Below are 27,962 nucleotides of genomic sequence, written 5' to 3'. Positions count from 1 at the left end.
CACACACACACACACACACACACACACACACACACACACACACACACACACACACACACAGCGGACCCCCTGTTTCCTTCTTACAGGAACAAATGTGATCCATCACATTGAAAAACAGACTGTGTTTATGTGTCTAAATGCCACCTACTGCAGGAAACCGGGCATTTAAATTGGGAACTGATTATTCTTTAATGAGTGGGACATTTTCACAATCACTCATGGTGGACAAAGTATTCAGATCATTTACTCAAGTAACAGTACTAATACTACACAGGGAAAATTCTCTGTTACAAGTAAAAGTCCTGCACTGAAAATATTACTGAAGTAAAAGTAAATAAGTATAATCAGGAAAATATATTTCATGGATTAAAAGTAAAAGTACCGGTGCAGAAAATTTTAAAAATAATAAAATTAAATAAACACACAAAAAGGGTCTAAACCTTAAAATTATTATTTAAAAAACAACCTCAAAATTATTGAAGTTGTTTTATTAAAACAACCCAAAAACTCAAATTTATAAAAAATATATAAATTAATTAAAACACACCCCACCCCAAAGCCCCTCAAAATTATGAAAAAACACGAAAACACCTTGTAACCCCTGAAAATTACTAAAAAACAAAAAACACCTAAAAAAATACTCTCCAAATTTTAAAAAAAAACCTACAAAAAAATTAAAAGGTTAAAATTATTAACAAGATAAAGAAATGATAAACATCCCCCAAATTATTTTAAAATATGAAAAAATCCCCCCCAAATCAAACCAAACCATTGGCAAATAATTTTCTGCCAATCCACCGATTAACTGTACTTGTACAAACTATTTGGTAATTTAATCTAATAAAAAATAGCATTCAAAAAAGTGTACAGATTAAATGTAGTGAAGTAAAAAGTACAATACTCTCCCTCTGGAATGTAGTGGCATGCAAAGAAAACACTTAAGTAAAGTACAAGTACCTGTTCTTGAGTATAGCACTTGAGCAAATGTACTTAGTTACATTCCACCACTGCTCAAGTATGAGTGTGCGCGCACACACACACACACACACACTGAGCCTGAGAAGTGCCATTTGTTTTGCATTGGGGTGTTTCTGTTGTGGCAGGTCAGAGGCTGAATGGACTTGGTGCAGAGGGCTCAGCTTTCAGGCTTGTTTAATCCAATCGGATCCTTGTTGAGACGAAACAGAGCAGCCTGTCAGTTATTGGCAGAAAAGCTCTGTTGTTCATATTCAAAATGTCCAGTTTGGATTGAAGGCTTCTGTCGGTTTTAATTTGCAGTGTAAACTTTTTAAATCAAGTGTGTAATTTGGAAAACAAAAGCCAGAAAGCTGTTTTTATATCATGAGATTTTGGAGATCCCAGGTTTTTATCTGATGCTGATCTTCCAGCTGGTGCTGTGTGTGTAGCTGCAGGGAGGGAACAAGTCGGTTAATGATTTTATTCCACGTGGAATCCACAATGGAAGAGTATTGATAAAGAAACGCCAAGGGCAGTGGAGCCGCTTTGATGTTGGTTGCCTCTTTATTATGTAACTGACTCACATTTAGAGACCAACACCCTCCCACACACTTTTCCTACTACTGTCAATTCATGCACTCTGTATAATGTTGATTTACACATACAATGTATGGGGTGTGTGCGTGTGTGTGTTTGTATATGCTGGCAGTTAAACTGTAGTGGGAGCAATTACTGGAACTACATTTACTCAAGTACAGGTGCCTTAATTGAGTATTTACTGTACAATTGCAGCCACTTTTTTCCATTGCTCCACATGGAAAACCGTTTTGGTTCAGACTAAAATATTGTAGCATACACAATATCGTACCATATTGCAATGCCAATATATGCACAGACACACTCGTGGTTCCCAGAGGATGAATCCCATTGACTTTGGTAATCCTATGACTTCTTCTAGTGCGCCAGCAGGTCAAGGTTTTTATTTGTCCTAAGAAATATCTCTACATTTATTCAATGCATTGGGACAGATTTTCCAAGACATTCATGTTTGCCAATTCAATTCAATTCAGTTCAGTTCAATTCAGTTTGTTGCATGAGTGCAACGCTTTTTCTCTGTGAGCCTCCAGCAGTGTTTTTTGGACTATAAAACTTCACCATCACCATCACCAGACTTTCCATCGGCATGAGGGTGAGGTTCATTTTTGGGTGAACTATCCCTTTAAGGGGCTGAAATTAGCACGTTTGTCTGGATATAGTGTTTCCATCAATGCCAATCAGAGCCGGAGGCGATAAATACCACTGACTACTGCAGAGTCATTTGACCCGGGTGTGAATGCCGATTTTACACATTTCCACTGCATAAAATCAGATGTTTGAGGGTGTTAGGGAGTGTTTGTGCAGTGGAAAAGAGGCACAAGGGGACATGAAGTAAAGGGTTAAGTCACAAAATATATTTATCTTTATTTCCTTCGATAATTATTTCTTTCATTTATTCCTTGTGTCTTGCATGCTCACTTTCAATGTCCCTCATTTGTTTTGCTTCTTTCCTTCTATTGATTATTTCTTTCTCCTTCCTTCATCAGCTGATCAAAATCAGAATGAAAATTTGGTGTCAAGTTTTCATTTGAGTATGTTTTTGTTGTAGCACTGCTGCAGAGTATTTCCTCCATTGTTGTAGGTAACTCATGGGCGTTGCCAATATTCCATGACCAAAAATCCCCTTACTCACCACATATGTATGTGCATATGCTGGTGCTCATGTGTGTTTGCGTGTGTGTGTGTGCGCGCGCTGCAGTCTCAAGTTCAAATATTATGCAGTGCTTGTTTGCTGGCTTAGGGGACACAGTGACACCTGAGAGTGTTGGAGGGTTTGGTCCGAGTCCACGCCGTTACAGTAAGCCATTTGGCATCCGAGCGCCTCTGCCGCTACGCTTGCACAGCTGTGAACAAAAAAACAGCAGCCAGAATTCACCTCCTAGGTAAAACAACGCATCTGTGTCTTCTACCGTGCAACATGCCTAACAACTGTCTTTTACAACCTGTTTCAGGTCATTCGGGTCTTTGTTCTTGCAGCCAGAAACAATATCGGCACACCCATCCGTTAGGCTGTCCAGGTGTTACGGGAAAACCATTTCAGTGATGATTTAGGTTAGTCACAATGACTTTCAAATGCTGCAGAGTGTGTATCTGTGTGTGTAGGGGGGAATGGTGGTGTAGTCAGCTTAAAAAAATATTGTGGTTTGAGTGTGTCACAGTGAGCTGAGTGCAGGTCAAGACCGTGTGTGTCTTAACATGCTCCACACACACACACACACACACATAAAAACACATACATGCAGGCTTTTTTGAGTGCATTTGACTGTCTGTGTGCTTCCCATATGGTTTTTATTGATCCGTGTCCCTGTTATACCCCTCCTGCTCCCTCTCCTTCACTCCGTCTCTCTCTCGTGCGCTGATGGTGGAGGAATGATGGAATGCTGGAGGGTAAATCTCTGGTTTCCTGGAAGCTGGTCTGGCTTTATCAGAAGCGGCTGTGACAATACTCACGCTGATGGGCCAACCAAACGTCTTTCCTATAAGCGCAGATCAGCCAACAAAAAGCCTTCCTGGAAGAAATAATCAGCAAACCGGAGCTCCTTCCTGGAAGACCACTGTGGATTGCATGTTGCAGGGTATACTCCTAACCCCTTAATATTCTTTCCACCTTCCAGGCTCGACACCGTTGACATTGGCACAAACTCAAAAATGAAACTGTTAATAGATTCTATCAGACTGCAAGAATGTAATCAGTCAAACCAGCTCAATTTGAAAATATTCTTCCCGTCACTCAACTCGCTTCACATTAAAACTCAAAGTTGCGTTGAATGTTGGTGAGAACGTTTTGATTGTTGAAAAAATTGTTTGAGAGTGTTGTGCTTGGCTGCAGACTCTGTTGACAACTGTTGAGCAGGACACAGCAAGTCATTACCCGAAAAAATGAATCATGGTGGAAAGACTTTCTGTGAGTGTGTGAGATTCACGAGAGGAGCGAAGGATACAGGCAAAATATTCCAGCCCCACTAACCAGGCAACTATGGGGAACATAAAATGAGTCATAGTGAGCTGAGCTGGCTTATTTAGACAATGTGTGCATGTGTGTGTGTGTGCGTGTGTGTGTGAAACTGGATTATTCTGGTTGGATTTTGGGAAGAGGGCTCACTCATTTCTGTTTGTCTCTTGAACTACGTCATTTTGGTCCATAATTGCCCACTCTGTCTTCCTCCCATAAACAAATAGTGACACACACACACACACACACACACGTAATTGTACAACTTTACACACACATTTTTTCCTGTAAGTGTTGTAACGAAATAAGGAACTGTAAGCTTTTGAATCATTGTAATCACCTGCACTGAGGTAAGTTGTAAAAACAGTTGTTAAACATTGTCCTCGTGTTCACAGAGGTCTGTGGCTGGCTCCTGTCCACATTCAGTATGTCAGTGTGTGTGTGTGTGTGTGTGTGTGTGTGTGTCTCTTCTCTACTTGAAAACCGTCAACAATCCAGTTTCACATCACATCTCTAAAAGTTTTTTAAAGGTCTAGTGTGTAGGATTTAGGGGGATATATTAGCAGAAATGGAATATGATATGTGTGTGTCATGTAGTGTATAATTGCTTGAAAATGATAATTGTTGTGTTTTCGTTAAATGAACCATTTATACCTACATATTGGGGCGGGGGGGGGTCCTCATCTACAGATGGACATGTTGCAACACCATATTGATACAGTAGCCCAGATCGCACAAACCAGTTAAGTCGAGCTACGGTTAAAGCTTGATTAGGCCTTTTAATTGGACTACCGTCCTTGTACCGGTATACACGCAGCAGGAGAGAACTGATTCATGATGAAAGTATGACTCAGCCACGGTAGGTGGGCTAGTGGACCTTCTTCCAGTTGAGCAGGCGGCAAACGGGTTGCAAATCGAACAGTAAAAACAAAAATGTGTGGTTCTTGCTCTAGCACTCGCCATGTTGATACCTTCGTCTTGTTGTATTTTCGTTCCCTCTTCTTCTTTAGTTTTTTTCCCAACTTTCTTCTATGAATTTATGTTGTTCGACTTCTGTATTGAGTCCGAGTTTGGCACAGGGACTATTGAGCATGCGCAAAAGGCCTAGGCCAGTTCAAGTCTTCTTGAATGGTATATATGAAAGAGTAAATGCGATTTCAGTCAGACTAACATGTAAATGTATTTTTAAAAGTCAAGTTTTAGTCGGACTAACATCATGTAAACGTACTGACTGGCTCTAGATAGAGCCGTAGTTAACGGTCTCCGCAACATGCAGTGTTGGAAAAACACAAATTCTTTCACATGAAACTGTTTTTTTAACCAGTTTGAATCCTTTTGTTTTGGAGGGAGAGTGAAATAAACCTCTTTAACATCTGGATCTTAAGTTACCTCAGAAAAAAGGCGAGCACACATCAGCAGGTGTTAGGCTAGCGGCTTGTCTCTGACAAACCAAACAGTGCAGGAGGAAAACTGATTTATAACGTGAAACGCCTTTATTCAGTGTTTTTACTGGTTTCAATATCTTGACCTGTTTGTTTTGGAGAGAGAGACTTTTGTGGATAATTCGGCTCCTGGTTAAACTCTTCTCAACAATTAACAATTAAGGAATTCTAACATGCAGAAGCTTTGGCTGGTTGCAATCTGCAATCCTCACTCCCTGAATATTACACACTGTTCCTTTAACCTGAACTCGATGCTCTGTCTTCATCATTTTGCTTTTTAAAACATTTGTTTTATTCTAGTATCTTCAGGTGGAGTCCCCTATCTCTATCTCACAAACACACACACACACACTGTCACACAAAGACACCTCATTCGCTTACTCTCTCATACACACACACACACACACACACACACACACACACACACACACACACACACCACACACACACACACACACTATCACCAGTCGAGCCGTAAAAACTCAACTCAATTAAAGTGCCTCATTTCCTGGAAGCCAGCCTCAGACAGAACACTAGGTATGCAGGGAATGGGAACTCTGTGTGTGTGTGTGTGTGTGTGTGTGTGTGTGTGTGTGTGTGTGTGTGTGTGTGTGTGTGTGTGTGTGTGTGTGTGTGTGTGTGTGTGTGGTGAGGAATATAGAAATGAAGAAACTCACCCCCTGCTTAATTTTACCAGCAGCACACCCACACACTCACTGCATTGCCTGCACACAGACCGTCATAAATCTTCTCCACGTGGACCCTTTCACCTATTTGACCTCACACACACCCACACACACACACACACACATTTTTCTACTTCTTCTTTGTGAGGACCCTCACTATTATAAAGCATCCCCTAGCCTAAACTTAATTATAACCTGTACCCTGAAACCAAGTTTTAACCCTCAGATAGGCCTTTATAGAAGTACAGACAGGTGTGAATGTCCTCACCTGCCAAAAATGTCCTCACTTTGTAGGTTAACCCCTTGAAACCTGAATCGATATCAGTTTTAGACACCGTTCACAAGCTATTTGACCTTTTGAAACTTGAGCAACTTGGTTAGATTTCTTCCAGAAACATGGGAGAAAAAGCAATGACCAACTTGGTGAGAAATGTCCCACAAACAAAATTAGAAAAAGTGACAAGAAAATTACCTAAAAATTTGTTTAAAATAGAAGAGATAATTTATTTAAAAAATGGAAAAACGTCTCAAAAACTACATTCATAATTCTAAAAATTTTATATTTAAAATGATGCTGCAGAAAAATAAAAATTTCATAGAAATACATTTTATCAGCATTTTTTCTGGGTCATTTTCATATTTTTGTTTTACACTTTTTGAGCTAATTTTGAGATGGTTTTCTACTTGTGCTTATTTTTGGGCTACGTCTTGTTTGTTGCTCAATGCCTTCTCTCCATATTTTTGAAAGAAATCAGAACAAAGCGCTGAGGTTTTCAAGGTTTAAAAATGTGTTTTGGTCCTATGTAGCAAGGACAAGGACTCACAAACGCACACACACACACATACATACATACATATGTCCATTCTCTCCCTCTCTCTCTAGAGGACACCATCCTCACTCAGTCCCTCAGGCAGGATGTATAAAACCCGGCTGCATTCCTTTCCAGTTAGGTCCAGCCCAAAGTGAGCGCTGTGCACAGTAACTGCTGTGTCAAAGTGTGTGTGTGTGTGTGTGTGTGTGTGTGTGTGTGTGTGATGGTGTTAACATAACTGCGTGCTTCTGGGAATCCCTTTGTTACTGACTTGTGTACATCTGCAGGGCATGGCTGAGAAAAGCATGCCCGCACCCCTTTCCTATACGTTCTCTAAAGCTTATGGAATTTACCCACAATGCTCTGGCAGAGAAAACGAGACGTGATGATTGCAGTAATTTTAACCCTATGCTGAATGTTCTCTCAGTGCTGGTGCGGTGACTTTAAAAGCCTGCCGACTGAATAAACACCGCTTTGTTTAACTAGGAAATCCCATTTGCCAGGTAATAATCTGAGGCCAGGCATTGCTGGAATACAGGCTGCCCTACAATACGTTACGGTAAGCTATCCAGTCAATATTGACTCAGTGAAGTAAGAGCAAGAAAAAAAAAAGAGGCAAAAAAACCAAACAGTAACACACAGGGCAAATGCATTGACTTTTGTAAAAATAGTGCTCTTTAATATAAATTATTGAAATATTTTAGAAATATAAATATGTGCAATGTTTCCTTTTCATTTATTTTTTTTTTTCTTGTAATGCTTTGTCATTTCAGATATTACACCTTGTATTTTGCCAGACTAGTGGCCAGCCTTTTGCGAGAGAGTCTTTATAAAAGACAAAATGATTCACATACACATGTGGTCCAACTGGTGCAACACATGTAAAAAAAAAAACAAAAACTTGGTGTTAATGTGAGAAAATAAGACGTAGATTTGACCAAAAATATGCCGCAATGGTACGTTTTCAGTGCTTTTTGTCTGAAATTTTACGATGTGAAAAGGCTTCCACTCCAATATGGATCACAGGTAAGTATGAGCACTGGTGAAACACGGACTATTCTGATCAAATCTGAGTCTTTGTTTTACAAAAGGCGTTTTTTTAAGAATCACTTAAAGGAAGTCTTGTGTTCCCTTGACATTCAGACAACTGCTTCAGAGGTAACGATGAGGGTGAGAAACCTTTCTAAAGTTACAGGGATTAAAAAACACACATTTTCTCCTGCATGATGTAAGCAAACCAGGAGAGAGCACAGACACAAAAAGCAATACGTTCGAGATGATAATGTTAAATCAAAAACATAATTAAGACTCAGCCAAAACTTTTTTTTTTTCACACGGGGCTTCTTAGCAAACCTGGTTTTATATTTACAGGAGCAGCGTCCTGTTGAAACATTTCCTCTAAGTCTGAGGACATCAATCACGTCAGTGTTCTTGTTTAGCTGTATACCAGTATGTCTCCTCCCACTTCTCCCCAAGCCCCCTCCCCAGTCCTCTGTCCTCTTCAATTTCCTTTTCCTAATCCCATTTCCCGCTCTTCTTTCTCCTTCGTTCAATCCCTCTTCTTCACCCTCCCCCCCAAAATCTCTCGGATCATCATCACCGTCGTCATTCCCCGAGGAGCCTTTACAGTGTCGCTGACATCTTTCCAGCCGGTCTGGATAAAAATAAGTTCTGCTGTTTTGTTTGGTGCCGTGCCAAGGCTTTTGTCTCAGTAACAAGCTTTTGTCTCGGCAACAGCAGCCTGTTTTCTGTCACTGTCAACTCAAAAGGGTTGCAGGGAGTCGGTAATGTAAGAGAGAAGTTGGTAATGTAGGAGAACCAAAAAACAAAGAGGAGAAGATGCTTTGTAATGCTTGTTTTCTCTCTCTTGTTCCCTTTCACATGCTGGCTTGTACCTGTGTGTGTGTTTGTGTGTGTGTGTGTGTGTGTGTGTGTGTGTGTGTATAGCGAGCGTGCATGACCGCCCCTCTCCCCTCTGTGAGGCAACACTTGCGGGAAGCAGAGCTGGAAATGTGTGCTTCGCCACAACACACAAACACACACACACACTCAGACAAACAAATGCTGTATGTTCTCTGCTTTGGGCCCCTCGTTCAGACTTTGCCTTTTCTCTGTAACTCCGCCTTCGTTCACCCCCTCTGAACCTTCCGGCTCTTTGTCGTCTTTCTTTCTGTCCGCTGATCCAAAGAGTTGTAAATGTCAGGCTGACGGAGGAGAGGGGAAGGTTTTTTTTTCTTGGAGCACATTAAAACCCACGGGGATCACTGGTGGTGTATTGATCATGTCGTCACTGTCGTCGTTAATATCGACCAATCAGGTTAATCTTCTACGAGACTCTGCTCTGCGTCTGAGTCAGTCATAGGAAACACTGACCTTTGACCTCTGGCTTCTTTCGCCACTCACATTAGTGGTCAGTTTTTGCAAGGCAGGACGGATGAGGTAAATCACACTCTAGGCATGGGTGGTATCATGGTGAGACGGTATGTCGGGTTATTGAGAAATCATGACAGCATGATTTTAAATACCTTAAAAATATGGACCCTCATCTTTCGGTTAACTTCACACCGGAGAGGCTGTACTGAAGATGTTTTGCATGCAGTGTGCATCACGTACCCTGGAGGTTACGCCCGGGCCACACTGCATGCGTGGGCAGTGTGTGTTCACATTGGCAGCGTTTGTTGTTGCTACGCAGCTGCAGAGCTGCCTGCTGTTATAACTACAGTACTTCCACAATTAAAAGCACACACTTCACTCATTTATGAAGCCGTGCAAGGTACTGCACTGTCACAGTCTGTCAAATGTTTCACAATAAAATGCCTTGTGTTAAAAACTGAAGGGATTTTGTCGTCAGAAACGCTGTCAGAGGGCTTTTATTTTGAAACACAAACAGAAGAGGGTTGAGTGAAAAAGATAAATTTGTATTTCGTAATGTCTGTGACAGATACAGACATCGAAACTGTGGTAAAAGCTTCCGTAGAGTCAATATGATCATCAAAAGACCATTTTTACTGTCTAGTTTTGTTGAAAACTGGGCGCGTCATGCTGAAAAAAATCGGTGAGACTCCTACATAAGCCGCAACTGAGCAGCGCTGCTTGCACTTGCATCACTTGCATCAGTGTGGCTGCTCTAATGTGGTAACATGGGCGCCAACATAAAAAACAACAGGTTCCACAGTGCTGAAGTCTTAGTTTCGGTAAAAGTGAGAAACATGATTTCAGAGGGTGTATGGTTGTGTTTTTCTGATTAATAATGAAAATGGGTGTATAACAGGTGAATATTACTTGCTGACATCTCGCAAATGTATTGTGTATTTAGTGGACTGAAAATGGACAGAGACAGCCTGCAGAACGTAGCAAACTCGCCAGTTGGCGGTGTCAGGGGAGGGGGGTTAGAGCTGCACACTGATACCGTTACATACCGTATACGCCGGTAAAATTTCAGGAAGGAAAAAACAGATACCGCCCAAGCCTATTCCTCATCCCAGACCCCAGGTCAGCGGGAGACTCTAGGTAGATGGTGTCCGCCAGTGTTGAAGCTGATTTGGGTCGCAAGGAAACAACTGACCTCACATTGGCATCTAAGGCTGGTCAGTGTCTGACGACGCACATATTCACAGAACTAGTCTGCGCCGTCCTCCAGGCACCTGGTCCATGTGGTGGAACCTCTGCGGTTCCTGTCAGTCATATAGGAGCATCGTACTCCTCCAGGAAGTCTCTGAGTGTGTGCGGGAGCTGCTCGGCTCGCTCCGACCCCCCCAGGTTGTTCAGGGTCCTCCTGCACATGTGCTGCAGGGACGAGAGGGAACTAATGAGGGGCCGACGCAGTTCCAAGGGAATCCTTTCCCCGCCGGTGTGGATCAGATACACACTGCACCCCTTCTTTTCTCCCTCCCTTGAATTCCCTCCACACGCCCCGTCACGGGTCCTTCCAGCGTCCGACCCTTTCCCCATGTAGTGCGCTACGAGTTTCAGCACACAATCAAACTGTGGCAGCTCTTGGGTGTTTTGGGGGTCCGGTTGTAAGAAGAAGCCGCCTCCCTCGCTGTGGATGCGCAGGTTCTTGGTTCCTCGAGCAGTCTGGACTGAGAGGGTGAAGAAGTGGTGGTGGTCCGAGGAGTCGCGGATCAGGAAGGTACCGGGCGGTTCAGAGCGCAGCAGGGAGCTGGCCTCCCGGCCTCCAACAGCCCCCCAGTAAAACCCACTCTCCTGTAGCCTACGCAATGCACGCATCACCTGAAATAGGCAGACAGAAAAAAAAACATTATTACGCGTTGTGTGACACTGTTGTGTGACTTGGGGCTAGGCGATTAAACGATAATTATTTCAACATTAATTCCTTCAATAGCAATATAATAAATGTTCAATATATCCTCTATATAAAGAAACAACCCATACGACCATAGAGGGGGGCGGTAATGCACCTTAAGTGTTACCACCGCCAATGCACAGAAGAAGACAGCGAAACTGGTGGACCAACAAACTGTGCATGGCAACATCTTAACATTACAACATTAAACGTGCTTAAAGTTAAGCTACAGTAGCGGTAAAGCTTTCTCATCTATGCTAACAGGACGTTTGCAAGTTAACGTGACTGACTAACTTGCTATTTCATACAAAATAAGACATAACATGACTAAAGGTAACGTGATTCAAACTTTCAGACATTAACACGTCTGTAAACATGATTTCTGTCTCAGTCACCTCAGATAGACTTTCATCGCTACTTCACAAAGACGAAATCTGACTTTTGTGATTGTTTTGTTTAAGAAACAGCAGAAATGATAAACTGTGGGTGTAACACTTGCAAAGAAAATACTCACCACAGTTGATATTTTTGTCTATTTAATTTGTGTACAATGCTGCTTAAACCTTTAAAAACGGTTTAAGGTCACGTGTACAGAGTTTGACATGCAGCTGACCAGAACTGATTTCTTTATCATCTGTTTTTAATTTTATTTGTAACATTATTTTCATTACAACTGTCTTGAATCCACCTCAGATTTGTGAAAATGTTTGGCAAACGTTTGTTATGTTCTGACTATAAAAAGCCGTTTAAACCACAATTAACCGCGATTTCTTCAACTTTAACTTAGGAGCAAATATTAGCCTTGAATCTCTAAAGAAACAATGCTCTGACTCAGACTTATTTTGGCAGATAATTATCGATAGCAAACAATCTGAAAACCTATATCGTGATGGCATTTTTAGCCATATCGCTGAGCCCTAGTGACACTTCAGTGAAACACAGGTATTTCGCTACAGCTGTGACTGACCTGCTGGTAGTGTGCATGCGAGCTGAAGGGCTTGTAGTGATGCGGGGTAAAGTTGGACCCCTGAACCCTGCTCTCCGGAGAGGTCACGCTGCTCATGGCGAGGGTGTTGCGTCCGCTGAACGCTACCATGGCGCCATGGCCCCCTGCCTCGGCCTGCCGGTCGAGAGGCAGGGGGCCAACAAGTGGAGCGCCGAGGTGAACAGGTGGAAAGGAGTTTAGGGCGGAGGGAGAGGGAAGAGAGGGGGAATGGGGTGAGGGTGGCGGGGTCACACACCGGGTCCAGGGCCCCGGGGGAGAGGAGTCTGATGCATCCAGAGAGGGGCTGGGAGTGAGCACCTAAACACAGCTGGAGAGAGGGAGCACACATTATCCATCGATATACAGACCAGTGGTTCCCAACTGGTGGGTCTAAATGGACTTCAAGTGACTCCCAATAATGTCAAGTGGGTGAAAAAAAACTTTATTTTGAAGTACATTGAATTTCCTGCACAGAGCTTTTATTTTGAAATGTGGTTTTCTGTTGTGAAATGAGATTTTTTTTTTCAAGGACAGAAACTGTTGTATTGTCCTACTCTTTGTATTATTTGGCCTGTTCAAATGCTGTGCATTTGCAACATCACTGGTCTGTGTGTGTGTGTGTGTGTGTGTGTGGTTTTAAAGGCATGTTTTCACCAATAAAAAAAGAAAAATCGCCCAAAAACTGTAGAAAAACGAAAATCAGAAAAAAAAACTCTAAAGAAAAAACAGCAGTTTTTAAAAATTCACTTAAGTTTCAAAACAAAAAACGTTTTAAAAAAGTTTTAAAGGAGGAAAAAAACCCAAAAGTAAAAAAAAAATCACCAAAAGAAGGCCCCCCCATAACGTCTTTTTTAAAAAGAAAAAAACATCACTGCCAAAAATTCAAAGGAAAAAGATATCAAAATGTTTTAAAATGTTTCACCAAATGTTTTAAAGAAATAAAAGTCAAACGAGTTAAAAAATCACCTAAAATGTATTTTAAAAAATGTTTTTTTTTTAAATCGTTTCTTGCACGTTATTCTCGCTATATGTTTAATTTCATTGTTTTTTGAGCCCACGTGCTATTTACATTTCTCAAATAAAATGTGCAAGTTTCTTTTCTGTGCGGACCTTTAGACGATCTTAATGACTAAGGAGAAATCTGGAGCAGTTAGGATCAACTCGCACAGACTGATGCACATTCAGGCTCTCCTCTGTAGCCATTCATAAGCATGGATATAAATAAATGACTACTTTGCCACACTGGAGCTCTCGATTAAAATGCAGTTATGACGACTGTGACAAATGCATAGGGCAGGACAGGCAGCGAGCAGGTTATATTTAGTTTAAATGAATCCTCGCTGCTGCTGCACCGTGCAGCCAGACAGCAACCAGATCCTGATTGCTTTCAATTGTCTTCGATCGGGCGTACCGCAACAAGGGATTTCAGAAACCGGGTCACTGTGAATGAGTCCGGCGCGCTTTTTCTCCCCCTCTTTCACAAAAAAAAACTCCTTATCCCCCTGCTCACAGAGGCCCCTTTCTCCGGTTTCACTGGGACTCAAAAGGTGTCCCGTCTGCTCCGGTTGGTCTGATCCTCTGAAGGGGAATTAAAGACAGTGCGGGACAGGGGATTGAAGCAGGAGGCGCCATAACGGTACCGAATAGAAGTCCACTATTCACAATATTGCGAAACAACCCCTTAAAATACACTTCATTCCCATTTGGCTGCAGTGCACCAAGCAGCCAACAACAGCTGCTTCCTTTTAATCTGCATTATAACCTTATTTTTTTCTGTCATTTTGCCTGCTTGAACGATGCACACCGACCCGCTTTGGGTGTCTTTTCAGTCTCTTTTTTTTTTTTTTTTTTTAACTTACCTTGCGGATATGTTCAGCCCCGCACCGCAGCCGCTCGTCACCAAAGGAAAATGTATGCAAACTACCCGAGAGTAGTGCTAAACGAAGGATTAACTCAGGCATTAAAATCCACAGAAAGTATCCAAAAAAGTGTGTGGGTTTCTGTCCTGAGCGGAGGAATGTGGCCGATATCAGCCGGAGAGATCGTGTCGGTGTGTGGAGGAAGGTTACTGGAGGTTGTTTCCAGTGAGTAAAGCCGATGTTCGTAAGGCTCCGCCTCCCCCGTCCTTCCAGTAAACACACACACGCACGCACGCTCGCGCGCACACACACGCACGCACGCAAAAAACAGACGCTCGTGCTCGCGCTCTTTCTCGGCAGATTGCCAATAAATAATCAGCGTGACCTTTGCCGGGCTGTTTCCTGGTACTGGTGGGTTCCCTTCTGCACAAGGTGGACAAGTTAAAAGCTTCGCATATGGAACAATGCACCGTTATAAAATGTGACATTATTATAGGAATGTTACAGAATTTACTGGCAGACATAGATGGAAGAATGAATACTGTGCAACATTAATAAGTCCATAAAAACTTTAGTATCATTGCACATTTTACTATTGGCTACTTGTACTACTATTACTATACTATTATACTGTTATTATGCTATGCTATTTGCCACGACATGCAGTGGAGTCATGTTTGCACACACACACACATATATGTTTTAAGTTTTAACACTGATGCATGTAAAGTATTGCATTTATGTATGAAAGGTGCTATACGTTTAAATATATTTATTATTATTATTATTATATTAATTCACACAAGAATTTAACATTTAATAACCTGAATAATCTTAATTTAAGACAAACGACAATGTAAAAACACTAAAATACACATTTGTATGACAAATAAAAATACAGAACTGTTTCCATTAATAGTGGCTCATTATTTAATTACTTAGTGGCTGTAAAATAGCTGTATACGGTTGTTTTTTTTATCACTTTCTATACTGTTAAGTAATTAAATCTGTGGTGATGATGATGATAATATCTTTTACATGTCAAATTAATATAGTAAAATGTTGGAAATTTTATTTTATACATTATTCTAAAATGTGATGGAGTAGCATAAATAGTGTTAACACAAGTAAAGCATGAGTATGTTCACCTCAAAACTGTGCTTCTGCACAGTAGATCATTATTTTAATAATAAAATACTCACAAGTACATTTTGCATTTAGAATTCTACATTATTAATTATATGCTGCATTGCCACAGTAATATGTTAGCAGCATTTAAATGTAATGTTTAGTTCAAACAACAACAAAGCATTACCCTTTTTTAAGGCAAACATATGTTTTTTATGTTAAATAAATATGAAATTGTAATCTTTCCTTCTGAAATTTGGAGGTGGAGAAGCATATGATAGTATAAGCTGGAAATATTCAAATATTTGCTCAATAATGTTTTTGCTGCAATTATTTACTTTTGAATTCTTATTCTTAAATTATCTTTTTTAAAATCTAAATAGTTAATCACTTTATTTAAGTCTCTTATGCTGCTGTAACATGCTCCCACTGCAAAAGATAAATAGGGCTTTACCTTAACATCAGGCTCCAGAAGTACAAACCTTTGATTTTCTTTCTTCACAACATGACAGATGATTAACAATTGAAGCCTGCTAATGTTTAAAGATAAACTCCTGCAGGCCCTCATGTCACGTCAGGAAGCAACTGACTTACTGTAAGTGCTCTTGAGCAACAACTGGCTGCTGCTGACCTGAAATACTCTGTCACAAGACTGCATTCAAAGTCTGTCTTAATTAAAATTATGAATGTAATAACAGCAAAATGCACTGAAGGTAGTAAAGATAAAAGTACTAATTATGCAGAGTGTTTCCTGACAGTTTTATAATACGTTGTATTGTTCGATCACTATTACTGGAATATAGTTATGTAAGCAGTTTTTTTAATGTTATATTAGGTCAAATGAGCTATTATTAAGTATAATTATTGGGTTGAGGTTATTATTAAGTACTTAACATACGGCTGGGTAATTTCATTTACCTACAACCAGGGTGTAGCACCTAATTTTGGGCCTTATGCATAAGTGATTTCTGTGGCCCCCCCGTTCTTCCTCTCCAGATCTCGTCTTTTATGCACGTTTGATTTTTTTTTTTCTTACAGAGTCAGTTTGCTTTCTTTCCCTTTTCTTTCTTTCTTTTGTTTTTTGGAACCCAGATTTCCTTTTCTTGGGCACAAACATGTCCGTTAGTGCCCTGGCTGCAAAATCAGTCACTCACTTGTCTTTATCAACAAATTCCAGGGCAAGACAGGACTAAACCACGTAATGCCATTAACCCTATGAAACCTGAGCAAATTGGTTTGATTTCTTTCAAAAACATGGGAAAAAATTAAAATAATAATAAAAAAAAAAATTATATATATGCACAGGCTTCAAGGGTTATGATGATGTGCATCCGGGTTTAAACGGTTAAGGATCCTCAGAGAGCTTCCAGTTTTTACTTTTATACAAACTTCAGTCTTTCAAGCAATTTATTCAGCCAGTTATTTATTTAGTTATAGCACAACTTACAAAATAAAATACAATAAAATGAAATAAAATGCAAACATCAAACTTTGCAATAGGATTTTCAAGGGCCCACCTCCCAATCAGTCTCTGGGTAATCAGTCCCACTTTTGTCCCCAACATGATGTTCCTGTAATTAACACAATGTGTTTTATATGCCCTTTAAGGGTTCCCAAAACTTCAGCTGTCAAATACAACAGTAAGCCCTCTGTGACGTAATGGAGTGCAAGCATAAAGCAGCAGATAACGTTCTTACACTATCAAAGAGGAAGTACACAAAGATTACAACAATGCTGCTTTTATTTTCTGTGTATGGGCATCAATAAAATAACTGCAAAAGCTATAACAACTTTAATACCACAAATGAATGCTCATATCAATACTGTCATTACTATACTGTCATTTTAGTGTAATGACTGGGTGGAGCGTGTTTAAAGTCCTCGTGCTACAAGGAGGACTGAATTCCTGGAACACCTGTATACACTACACACCATGTGACTGAAAACACCAGGTGAGAGCTTGTAGTCACACCATAGATGTGACATGGAAGCCAAAGAGTAAACGAAGTGTTAGCAGAAAGGCATTTGGATATATTTGAATACAAAAATCAAGGCTAAATTTGACTAGTAAAGCGTTTAGGTTTGATTGCACCATCACAGATTAACTTTAAGCTTATTTAAGTCATGGTTTAAATTTAAATTCTGTTGCACCAAACTTTATAACTATCTCAAAACTGAAAAATAATAAAAGTAAACCTCTCTTTTAATCTCAGTTTAGTTTTTTTCCCTCCCTAAATCTAGATGAAATTGATTCTGTTGCATCAAAACTTTAAACTGGAGGAATAATTTGAGCCTCACTGCCGAGCCATAATGAGTACAGTTAAGATAGCAACAAGTTTATCGTTATAGAAAAGCAGCTTCACGCCCCCCTCCACCTCTGTTTCATACTTATAGGTGTAGACCATAGACTGTATATACAATCTATGGTGCAGACAGTATGCTGATTATTTATTTATTTGTTTAAATTTCAATATGACACTTATCCCTATAGAATTTACTGAGTTTAAATTCTATTTTAATTGAATAAATGTGGCTTTACTAACCCAAGATTGATTTTAATGGTGCAACAGAGCTCTGCTTAAATGTAAAACTGGATATACAGATTTTTTAACCTAGTTTTCCTAAAGTGCAATCAGAGCTAATCTGCGATTAAATGAATTCTTGTTGAATTTATTCAATTTAAATTCTTTTTAAATAAATACATTCAGCTTTACTAAACCAAGATTGTTTTTTTATAATGGTGCAACAGATTTCTGCTTAATTTAAAAACAGGATTCACTCATTTTAAACCTAGTTTTACTAAACTCTGATCAGAGCTAATCTGATATTAAATTAATACTTGTTGGTGCACCCTAGTTTTAAAATGCAGTTTTTGGGGTGACCACAAGAGGTCATTTACATGCATTAAATCAAAACAAATACATAAATAGATATAAACTACCAGTTATAATGACTATTATTTATGTAATTTATTGATTTATTGGTGCAGTTTATTTTTAGAAAGCAATGATTATTAAGTTGCTCAGTGCTCGTGACTCTATCTCAGCCTGCAGGGACCTCAGTGTGTCTGTAAACACAGGTACGGTCAATAAAGTTGTTTCAAAGTCCCCGTGCTGCAGCAATGGCTGCTCCCATGTCCTGGAGGAGGCTGCTGCACTCCGTGTACTCACCGGCCATCGCCGGTGTTTTCACGCGAATATCTGACCGACTCTTTCGTGCACGAGACAGGAGAGGAGGGTAAGAGACACGGCTCACGAGGACAGACACAGACTCGAGGACAGTTTAGCGCGAGGCTCTGTCATAAAGATGCTCTGCTAATGTTGTCATGCTAATGCGTCAGTTATCGGACTCATGCGGCTCTAGTTTGGTGTTTTCGGTTTAAGTCTGTAGACACCAGCTTGTGTCTTTTTGGGGGTGAAACTACCGTGTCACCAGCAGAGTTTAAAGTCAGATTTAACTCGTGTTTACCCGGTAATGCGGCTTCAAACAGAGGCTAACATTAACCTTCAGGGACATATTTTCTACAACTGAAGTTTGTACATGATGTGCTCCTCAGAGTTTGTTATGTAACAGGGAGACTGAAACCTGGCTGTTACCTGACAGGTTACAGGTTTCTCTTCCTGTCAGTGATTACACAGGTAATATCCCACATAAGCACAATTCACCTACGGCCAAATTATTCACAGGAAGTCACATCTGTGCCCATTGAAACCAGGTACCTGTTCCTCGTGCGTGAGTAACCAGACTGTTCACATTATAATGTTAACTATTTGACATGCATCTGGATTATTTTTTGTTCTTTGAAGATGGTTTAACCCTTACAAACCCAGGCAAACAGGCTTGATTTCTTTCAAAAAGATGGGAAAAAGGCAATGAGCATCAAAAGAAGAAATTACCCAAAAATAAGCAAAAAAAAAAAAAAAAAGTAAAGGAAAATTAGCTGAGAACTAGTAAAAACAAAAAAGAACAAAAATGGAGAAAAAAGGTTAAAAAAAAAGGTAAACAAGACTTGTAAAAAGTGCATAAAAATGATAATACCTCTGTAATATAATTTTACATATGTAATTATTATTATGAATATAGTTTTCATTTCAAGTTACCTAAAATTAGTAAAACAAATAAAAATTATTTAATTCTGATAAGCGCTATGAATATTTTTTCAATAGAGTTTCCATAACATTTCTATCCCCTAGACATTTTCCCCTTGCTTTTTAAAAATAAATTTCTAAATCTACTAATATTTTGCATTTGTTGAACATTTCTGACCAAGTTGCTCATTGCGCTTTTTTTCAATGTTTACAAAATAAATCACACCAATTTGCCCAAGATTCAACGGTTTAAATACTTGTGGAAGGCATCTGTAAGAAGCACAAGAAAACTGATGTTACTCCAGGTTTCGAAGGGTTAAATACAACATGATGAATTACAAAATAAAGGAAATTATTTCCAACATTATTTTACTGAACTAACTGAGTGTCAAACTGAAAACAAAGGGGACAAAACCTGATAATTAATTTTTTTAATGCAGTTTTGCACTAATTATCTTCTTTAAGTTACTCAAAAATATTACATTTAAAAGGTGTTCAAAATACTTTGCGCAGCCTTAGTTTAAATTAGCAGATGAGTTGGAAGCAGATATTTTAACTTGTCGTAGTGGAAAAAGCACAGCTGTAACTCTAATGATGGCTTTTAGATTCAAAGCTCACAGTAAACCAGCATGTTACAACACCAGGATCCTGAATCTGAAGCAGCTAAATGGAATTCAGCCGTTATTAATTTTAGCATTCACACCTGTGATTTTCCTCCTGTGTTCGTCCTCTGTAGACGTCTCGTTACAACTTAAGACTCTGTGGGGGAATTAGTTTGAAGTGCAGTTTCCTGGGTCGTGTCTCCTTTTCCAAAAAGGAAACTTGAGTTAGGGCATTGAGACAGGTTGGAGCCTGAAATAAGAATCTGTAATCTGCATATCTTTCTTATCTTTATCTTTTTATCTCATACTGTAATCATTCTGCAGTGCTTCCTCAAATATTTAACCCTGGTACAAGTCTAAAATAGTACAAGGCAAACCTAGAGAATGTGTCAACGTTGTAAACCTGTAGGTTTAATAGGTTTGATTTTAGCATCACAGTAGTTATAAAGACTAATCTAAAATTCTAATTGCAGCGTATGTGGAGTATGTGGAAAAATACTTTAATGTACTTTTTGTTTTGAGGCTGTTGTCTTGGTTTTTAGGATGCTTTTGTTATCAAATTGCTGTTCTTCCAAGTGTGCTTCAGTGTTTATTTAAATGTCATATGCTTTTTTAAAATAAAAAGTAACTCATTAATCAGGTGGCGGTCTATCAAAAAACAAAAATAACTGAAACTGACATCCCTTATTGAGCCAGAAATCCCTCCCGTGCTATGCTGATGCGCTGAGTCAAACTGAGTCAAGCCAAGCTAGCATACGTGTTTGTAAAAAGGCGCTATTTGCGAGGCAGGAATCATTGTCCAACATCAGATGTCGACCCCACAAATGCTCTTGTGGTTGAAGGGAACAAATCTTTGCACCCAGGCTCCGGCATCTTGCGGAAAGCTTTCCCAGAAGACACGAAGCTGTTATAGCAGCAGATTAATGCTCGTGGTTTTGAAGTTAGAGTGTAAAGTTTGGGTGTCCATATACTTTTGGCCATGTAGCATGCACGCTAACCATTATAATTGTTACTTTTATCTTCATATTAAGAACTATGAAAGAAAACAAAGACCAGCTTGTAGTTTGCAAACTGACTCTCGACCCGTTGAGACAAATGAGGATGTGAGTCTGTGAGGATCCAAAGTTCCCATTCGGGGGAATTTTTAATTATAAGGAAGACAGACAGTATTTTTTTCCTGTCACATGCTTCAAATCAGCAGGGATGTTGTGCAGTAACATACCAGAGTAAACAGCTCCTCCTCCTTGTTGCAGCTAGTAGCTCGAGTCTTTATTAACTTAGCCTCTAACCCAGTGATACTCAGTTTATGGCCCGCAGGTGAAATCTGGCCTCTGATTGGTTGCCTGGTGGCCTTCCAAACATTTTATAATTACAATAAAAAATGAATTGATAACCACTGGGATTTTGCTTTGTATTATTACTATACATAAGGTGCCAGAGTGCACGAAACGGCATCCAGATAGAGCTTGTAAAGCAAAAAAAAAATCCAGCGGAGGATCCCCCATCTCCGACAGAGGTCATATCAAAGCCCCCAATGTCCTTAAGTCCTAGAAACATCCGAAAATCCTAGAAATGTCCTCAAACCCTAGGAAATGTCCAAAAATCCAGGAAATGTCCAAAAATCCAAGAAATGTTCAAAAATCGGAGAAATGTCCTAAAACCTTAGAAACATCCTCAGAGTCCAAGAAATGACCTAAAATCCTAGAAATTTCCCAAAATCAGAGAAACAACCTTAAAATGCAAGAAATGTCCCAAAATCCAAGAAACAGCCTAAATTCCTAGAAATGTTCCAAAATCTGAGAAATGGCCTAAAATCCTAGAAATGTCCTGAAACCTGAGAAACATCCTAAAATCCAAGAAATGTCCCAAAATCCAATAAACATGTTAACATCATTCCAGTTTGATCAAATCACTGTTGTTTGAAGTGCGTTACATCACCTAAGTAACATTTTTTGTTTTAATGGCATCTACAGAGACCAACTACAGGAGGTGCACGCACTTCACCCTCATTGGGGGTTAAAAAACAGTCTATTTGACTTTTTTGCCTTTTATGGAAGGTTTTGTTTACTGCAGCTACACTGAGTCAATGGTATATTACCGGAATCAGTGTTTCTTATCTCCTGTCAGGCTTGTTATCTTTTATGACTTACAGAAAGTAGCAGTGTGTTTGTGGTCAGCAGAGCCTGTCCAACACATTACATAAGTCTTATGACCGAGCTTGATGTCCTCCTGTCAGATAACATTTGTAATTTGCACCGCTGTAAAATAAAGAGAGATAATTCCACACGAACTGTTTAGAAAGGAGGGATTTCTCTTTGATGCCGCAGTTGTTTTATAGCTCGATGAGTGATTCGCGTGTTTATGATCGGACTCAAGTCCCAAACATCGGGGAAAATCCCCCTCATCTGTGTTTGCTGCTGAAGCTCCAGCTCAGCAAAGTGGAAACAACTCCTTTTGTTTTGATGTGACTTTTGTTTCCTAGACGTTTTTTGTGGGTTCAGTCCAAACCAAAACGTAAACTATGAGTGTGTTTTTCTGTGTGTGTGTTCTGGTCGTAATGGATATAAAGGAATTCAGGAGATTTTCGACAATCAGCCTCTGAGGGTCACAGTCATGTCTGAGGTTCACACTCCACCCTGTTTTTATTTAATGTGGTTGCGTTGTCAGACCAGATTGTGAGATTATATGGCAGAGACAAAAGGGATGTGGCGTAGGGGTGAGTTTTAGGACACATATTCAGACACACTGTTGAATCTTATCGTGGATCTGTGTCTTTAAAGGTTAAATGCAAAAATTGATTAATTAGCTGATCAACAGAAAATTGTTTGTTCCATTCACTTTTTAAGCAAAATCGCCAAATAATTGTTTAATTTCATCATAGTAAAGTGAATGTTTTTTGGTTTAGACCATTGAAGACATTCGAAGACGTCACTTTTAGCTGTGGGAAATTATAACAGGCACTTTTCACTATTTTCTGACATTTTATTGATTAAACTACTCATCAGAAAATATTTTTGTTTCAGTTTAAGTGCCCTTGAAAATATTAAAGGTCCAGAGTGTAAGATTTAAGGGCTATATTGGTACTTTGTGGTGAGGACTGCAGATTGCAACCAATTTAAAGGCAGATATGTAAAGTTAGATATTTGTCAGTGTTTATTGTTAAAGAATTTTTACCAGGAGCCGAATAATGCACATAGATCTCCTGCTCTCCAAAATAAACAGAACTGGCGATTTAAACTTGTAAAAACACTAAATAAAGCAGTTTCTGTTAAAAACAAATCAGTGTTTCTCCTACACTGTTTGGCATGTCGGAGATGGGCCGCTAGCTGAGCACCTGCTAATCTGTGCTCACCTTTTTTCTCAGATAACTTGAGGTCCAGATGTTTTTACAGGGAGCCGAATTTACGCAGAATTCTCCTCTAATCCAAAACAAATATACCCGCTGATTTAAACCGGTAAAAAGACTGAATTAAACAGTTCAAGTTTAAAGAAATCAGCGTTTTTTCGACACTCTCACAATGGAGGGGCTGCTAACTAAAGTCGCTGAGAAGAAAATACGAATGCGTTTGGCGTTGGTGTGTCTGTTCTGGGCCACTGTAGAGTCACGGTGGTGTAACGTGGCGATCTCCGTTGACGAGGACCTGCTCTATTTAGATATAAACGGCTTATTCTGAGGTTAAGGAAACACAGCAATTATTTTCAGTTGATTATACCCTCAATAAAACATACCATTTCTGACAATATGTCCCCCTTAAACTCACACACTGAACCTTTAATTAACCTTTGTCCGGTGTCACCTCGTTTGTTTATCTTGGAGATATTTAGTGTTTTCCACACGACAATTATTATGCAGCCTCAGAGGTTAGCATTGTGATGTATTCAAGTGCTGGTGGGAACCTTTGACACTTGACACAAAAAGACGATTCCTAGGAAACTATTGTTTTCCCCTGATATGTGGCACAACTGACCCATTTAATCTGACATCGTCTCCTCAAGCAAGGACACCTCCATGGAGACGCGTCTCATTTTCCACTGACGAGGTCAGCTGTTTCTCATGAGTGCTTTTTTTTTTCTGGATATTTTTCGATCAACCCACGGTATCGGATTTCCGTGCAGATTTTCAAAAGGGAAATATAAACACAGAAATAGTAAACTGAGCAAATCTTTCTGATCTAATACTGTTTCTTTAAGGTAATTTGTATATATTCTCGCACACCTTCTTATCTGTACTGACTTTGTTTTGCCTGTTTAAGTGTCTGAAGGACAGAAGTGGAGGAACAATAAAAGCTGGTAATCAGTGACAAAAGCTTGACAAAGTTTATGCAGCGACCTACTTGACAGAAACTATCAGGGGCTGCACGAATGGCTGAAATCATTATAGTTAAATTAATGTAATTTTACAATAAAAACCTCTTCACACATGTAGAACAAAAACTAAACAACTACTTTAAAAAGTTTTCTTTTATTACACTTCAAATAACTATAATAAAGTAATCACCAATTAGACAATTAATACTCACAATCATTTTAATTAAGGCTGCGACTAATGATTGTTTTCATTATTGATTAATCTGCCTATTATTTTCTTGATTAGTGATTATTGATTTTGTCCAATAAAATGTAAGAAAACAGTGAAAATGGCTTATAATTTCCCGGAGCTCGAGGTGACATCTTTAAATGTGGTTTTATTCGATCAACAGTCCAAGAAAAGCATCAAATTTTCACATTTAAGAAGGATGAAACAAGCAAATGTTTCACTTTTTTTGCTTTAAAAAAAAGGACTAAAACAATAATTCAAAAATCAAAATAGTTGCCCATTAATAATTCCATACATCCACACTTATTTGGGATAATTATCATTTTTAGGCAGCAAAGAAGCCATTTTTAAATGCTTATTTTCCAGGGTCCTTTTTATTTCTTATATTTAAAAATAAGATTATTTCTCAAGACGTGGTGTGCGATGGCTGTCTTACCTGAATAATGCTCCTTTTATTTGGATTTTTTTTTAATCCATCTGCAAACTCTCATGGTTTGTTTAGATTACATAATCTCACTGTCATAATTTCGTATGTGTTGCTGGTAATGAAACCCTTTGGTAGGGATCGTTTGATTTATGGTTGTCAGTCCCGTTGGAATACAATATTGTGTAATCAATTATATACTTTATAAATTTGTTTATGGTTTTTAATGAGATTTGAATGGGTTGTGCTGTGATCCAAATCCATCCTTCTGTCTTCTAAATGACAATTCATACTTTACTCTTAATCAGCGCAGGCTGTTGTTTGAAAGTTTTACAGCTGCAAAAAAAGGCAATATTACAAATTTGGCACACATGGAGTCTCTCTGCAGTCATACTGGATTCTGGCTTTTAACAAAATAGCAAACTTGGGAGGCTCAGCAGTCCCAATACCTACTCCAGGTTCTTAATTTCTTAATTTACGACTGAACCAACACAGAAACTATTTTCCCTCCAGGTCCTCAGTGCTGCTGCTGGCCCCCCTCCTGGCTGAAGCTGACCCAGCCCCCCAACGCGTCTCCAGGCCCACCGGGTCCGCCGGAGCTCAGGGCACAGATGGCCTCTGCACCCACTTCCGATGGATGGCGGAGCACGTCCCCGCCTTTCGGGTGCCGGGCACCCACATCCACATCCTCACCTCACCTGACCAGTTCTACCAGACCATGAAGGTTGGTGTCACTGTGACCATAAACATTTTTGTTGAGTTGCAAAGGAATGATTGGAAATAAAAACAAAACTAAGGCCAACAAATGTCAGTAGTGACTTTGCAAAAATGTTCCATGCCGTCATGAGGTGTGACGCAACAAATGAGGGAGTGAAAGTGTTTCAGGTATTCGAGCGAGTATAGTTTCCCAGCAGGTTGATTGTTTACTCGACGACGCCTGAGTTGACAGAGAAACAACTTGCAGTTGACAGGAGTTAGATGTTTAGATGTAATGTGAATTTTCTCCTCTGCATATTTGTGTTGCAGCTTATCTGCTAAATATTTAAGCAACATCACACATGCTGCGAGTGTCTACGGCCGAATCACCGCCGTAATGATGATGATATACAGTACAGCAGCACGACCTCGAGTGTGACAGAGCTTTTATCCAACAGTTCAACAAGCGTCTTCAGTAATCAGCGACAACAGATTTTGATTTGTTTGTTTATTTAATGTTATGGCTCTGTCAACACAAATAGTCCTTACAAGGAAAATGTACATGATACTAAGGAAGCTGGACATTTTCGGTGTGCTTCCAGTTAAATAAGAGTCTGTCAGTGGTCGCTTTGCAGATGAGTTAGTAAGTTTTACGCTCCAGCGTGTGTTCACTCACTGCTGTGATCTGTGTCACCTCACGTCCTGTATCAGACAGTTTGTGCTGGTTTACTCCCAGTAAACAGCGGTTTACCAAAACCCATCCATGGCAGCCGCTCCCCTCTTGGGCTGCAGGCAGAGGGCGTTTGCATGAGGCAGAATTGTGCTCAGGTAGTTTTTGATGCTGGTCAGAGCGGGGTTAATTCGCCCTTCAAACATTGAGGCAATCTATGGTAACAGTAGATACCGAATGATTGTTAATATGAGATTAATTAATGGTTTTGAACACCTGTAAAGCAGAGTGATACATGCAGAGTTAAAAGTCCCAGTGATGATGTACTGTATATCAGCACTCAAGGTGCGCCTCTCGACCGGTTTAATTGCTTTGTCGTAATTAACTGATGTATAAATCTGAATATATAATCATAGATGCTTTCATAGAAAACATTTTTTACCATTTAAAGTCACCCTGCACATTTAACTTAATTTGAGAATCATTCAAATCACAAAGGTACAGTTCGAATTGAACCCATCCAGAGCTACACACTGGGTGATTTAGGTTTCTTTATGTAGTCCCACACCTGCTGTGTGTCACCATGTTGGAATCCTTTTATGTTTCCTCTAACTGTAACCTATTCAGCAGCTCCAGGAAACACAGAAACAGGAATCGGCTGCAGATTAAATGCTGCTTCCATCATACAAAGACTCTGATTAAGAGTTTTGTTACGCACAAGAAACAAGCTTTTTCAAGAATTTTCCCCCAAAAAATGACCCCCGGTTTATTTGCATCCTAGCGTGATAAGATAATAAAACAATATATAACACCTTTGAATGCTCATGTTTGTCATTTAAAATGTTATGGGTGTGATTTATAAAAACACATATTTTGTTTTCTTTTTTTAGCAACGCTTCCTCATAACATGGAGAGCTGGGAATTCTCTGAATGCCTTATTGTTGTATTTGTGGATCACTCTCCGCACACATGCATGCTCTGCTTTTTCCTGTTCGTCTCTAATTGTCACAGAGCTGCTTGATATAATTACACTTGTGCATGCAAAGTAGAGGCAGACAAAACATTTGTAGCGCCGTAAGCGAAATGCAAAAGGAAATAAATGGATGCGATGACGAGTTAAACCACATTACAAAAGATTTTAACCTTTTCACTTGCAATCAGTGTTGTCAGACCTTTCAGATACTTTTGGCACAGGTTTGAAATATCAGAGATTTATGCTTCACAGTACAAAGGAGGTGAAGGGCAGAGTTTCAAGTGAAAATACCAAACATTACCTTTAACCTTGTGAGGCTGCTTTGCTGGCATTTTCTGTTCTTACATGTAGAGCTGCAATGATTCACCACTAATCTGATAATCAATTCATCAGTTTGAGTAATTTTCATGAAAAACAAATCTGCGATTCCAGCTTTTTTGACCCCTTAAAAGCAGCATCAGTTTACTTGTGCTGCTCTCGGGTGCCTTTTACAACCTATTTGACCCTTTGAAATCTGAACAAATTTCTTTCGTTCTAAAACATGGAGAGAAAGCAATAACTAACTTGGCAAGAAATGTCCTTAAAACTGCAAGAAATGAGTAAACGTTGACAAGAAAATTACCCAGAAATTTGTCTTAAAAAAGGATTATTTTAAAGAAATATCCAAAATATTGGGAAAATGCCCAGAGAACCTGGATATCTGCAATTATAATAATTTTATATTTAAAGTTATTTTGCAGAAAAAGAT

At 39.5% G+C, this 27,962-nt stretch overlaps 2 protein-coding genes across 3 annotated transcripts; one reads left to right on the top strand and one right to left on the bottom strand.

Moving 5' to 3' along the window:
• Window positions 1-4,441: 4,441 nt before the first annotated feature.
• On the bottom strand, window positions 4,442-14,310 carry LOC121958410 (suppressor of cytokine signaling 3-like). Of its 2 annotated transcripts, XR_006106844.1 has the most exons (4): window positions 14,097-14,310; window positions 12,220-12,565; window positions 8,842-11,179; window positions 4,442-4,471 (listed from the first exon to the last, which is right to left on the bottom strand). XR_006106844.1 is itself a non-coding variant. In XM_042507315.1 (3 exons), exons 2-3 carry the CDS (start codon window positions 12,346-12,348, stop codon window positions 10,628-10,630), a joined length of 681 nt encoding a protein of 226 aa, XP_042363249.1. In that variant the 5' UTR covers window positions 12,349-12,565; window positions 14,097-14,310; the 3' UTR covers window positions 7,599-10,627. The 2 variants fall into 2 exon arrangements, 1 of the variants encoding a protein (XP_042363249.1); XM_042507315.1 differs by lacking the exon at window positions 4,442-4,471 and having other exon boundaries at window positions 7,599-11,179.
• Window positions 14,311-18,215: 3,905 nt separating this feature from the next.
• Window positions 18,216-26,450, top strand: LOC121959032 (CDP-diacylglycerol--glycerol-3-phosphate 3-phosphatidyltransferase, mitochondrial). The gene is made up of 3 exons (XM_042508213.1): window positions 18,216-18,461; window positions 25,389-25,611; window positions 26,283-26,450. Exons 1-3 carry the CDS (start codon window positions 18,346-18,348, stop codon window positions 26,448-26,450), a joined length of 507 nt encoding a protein of 168 aa, XP_042364147.1. The 5' UTR covers window positions 18,216-18,345.
• The last annotated feature ends 1,512 nt before the right edge of the window (window positions 26,451-27,962 follow it).

The sequence above is a fragment of the Plectropomus leopardus genome, chromosome 19 (assembly GCF_008729295.1).
Source record: "Plectropomus leopardus isolate mb chromosome 19, YSFRI_Pleo_2.0, whole genome shotgun sequence".
Lineage (NCBI taxonomy): Eukaryota > Metazoa > Chordata > Actinopteri > Perciformes > Serranidae > Plectropomus > Plectropomus leopardus.
The sequence above is the reverse complement of the archived record's forward strand: the minus strand, read 5'-3'. Positions and strand labels throughout refer to the sequence as shown.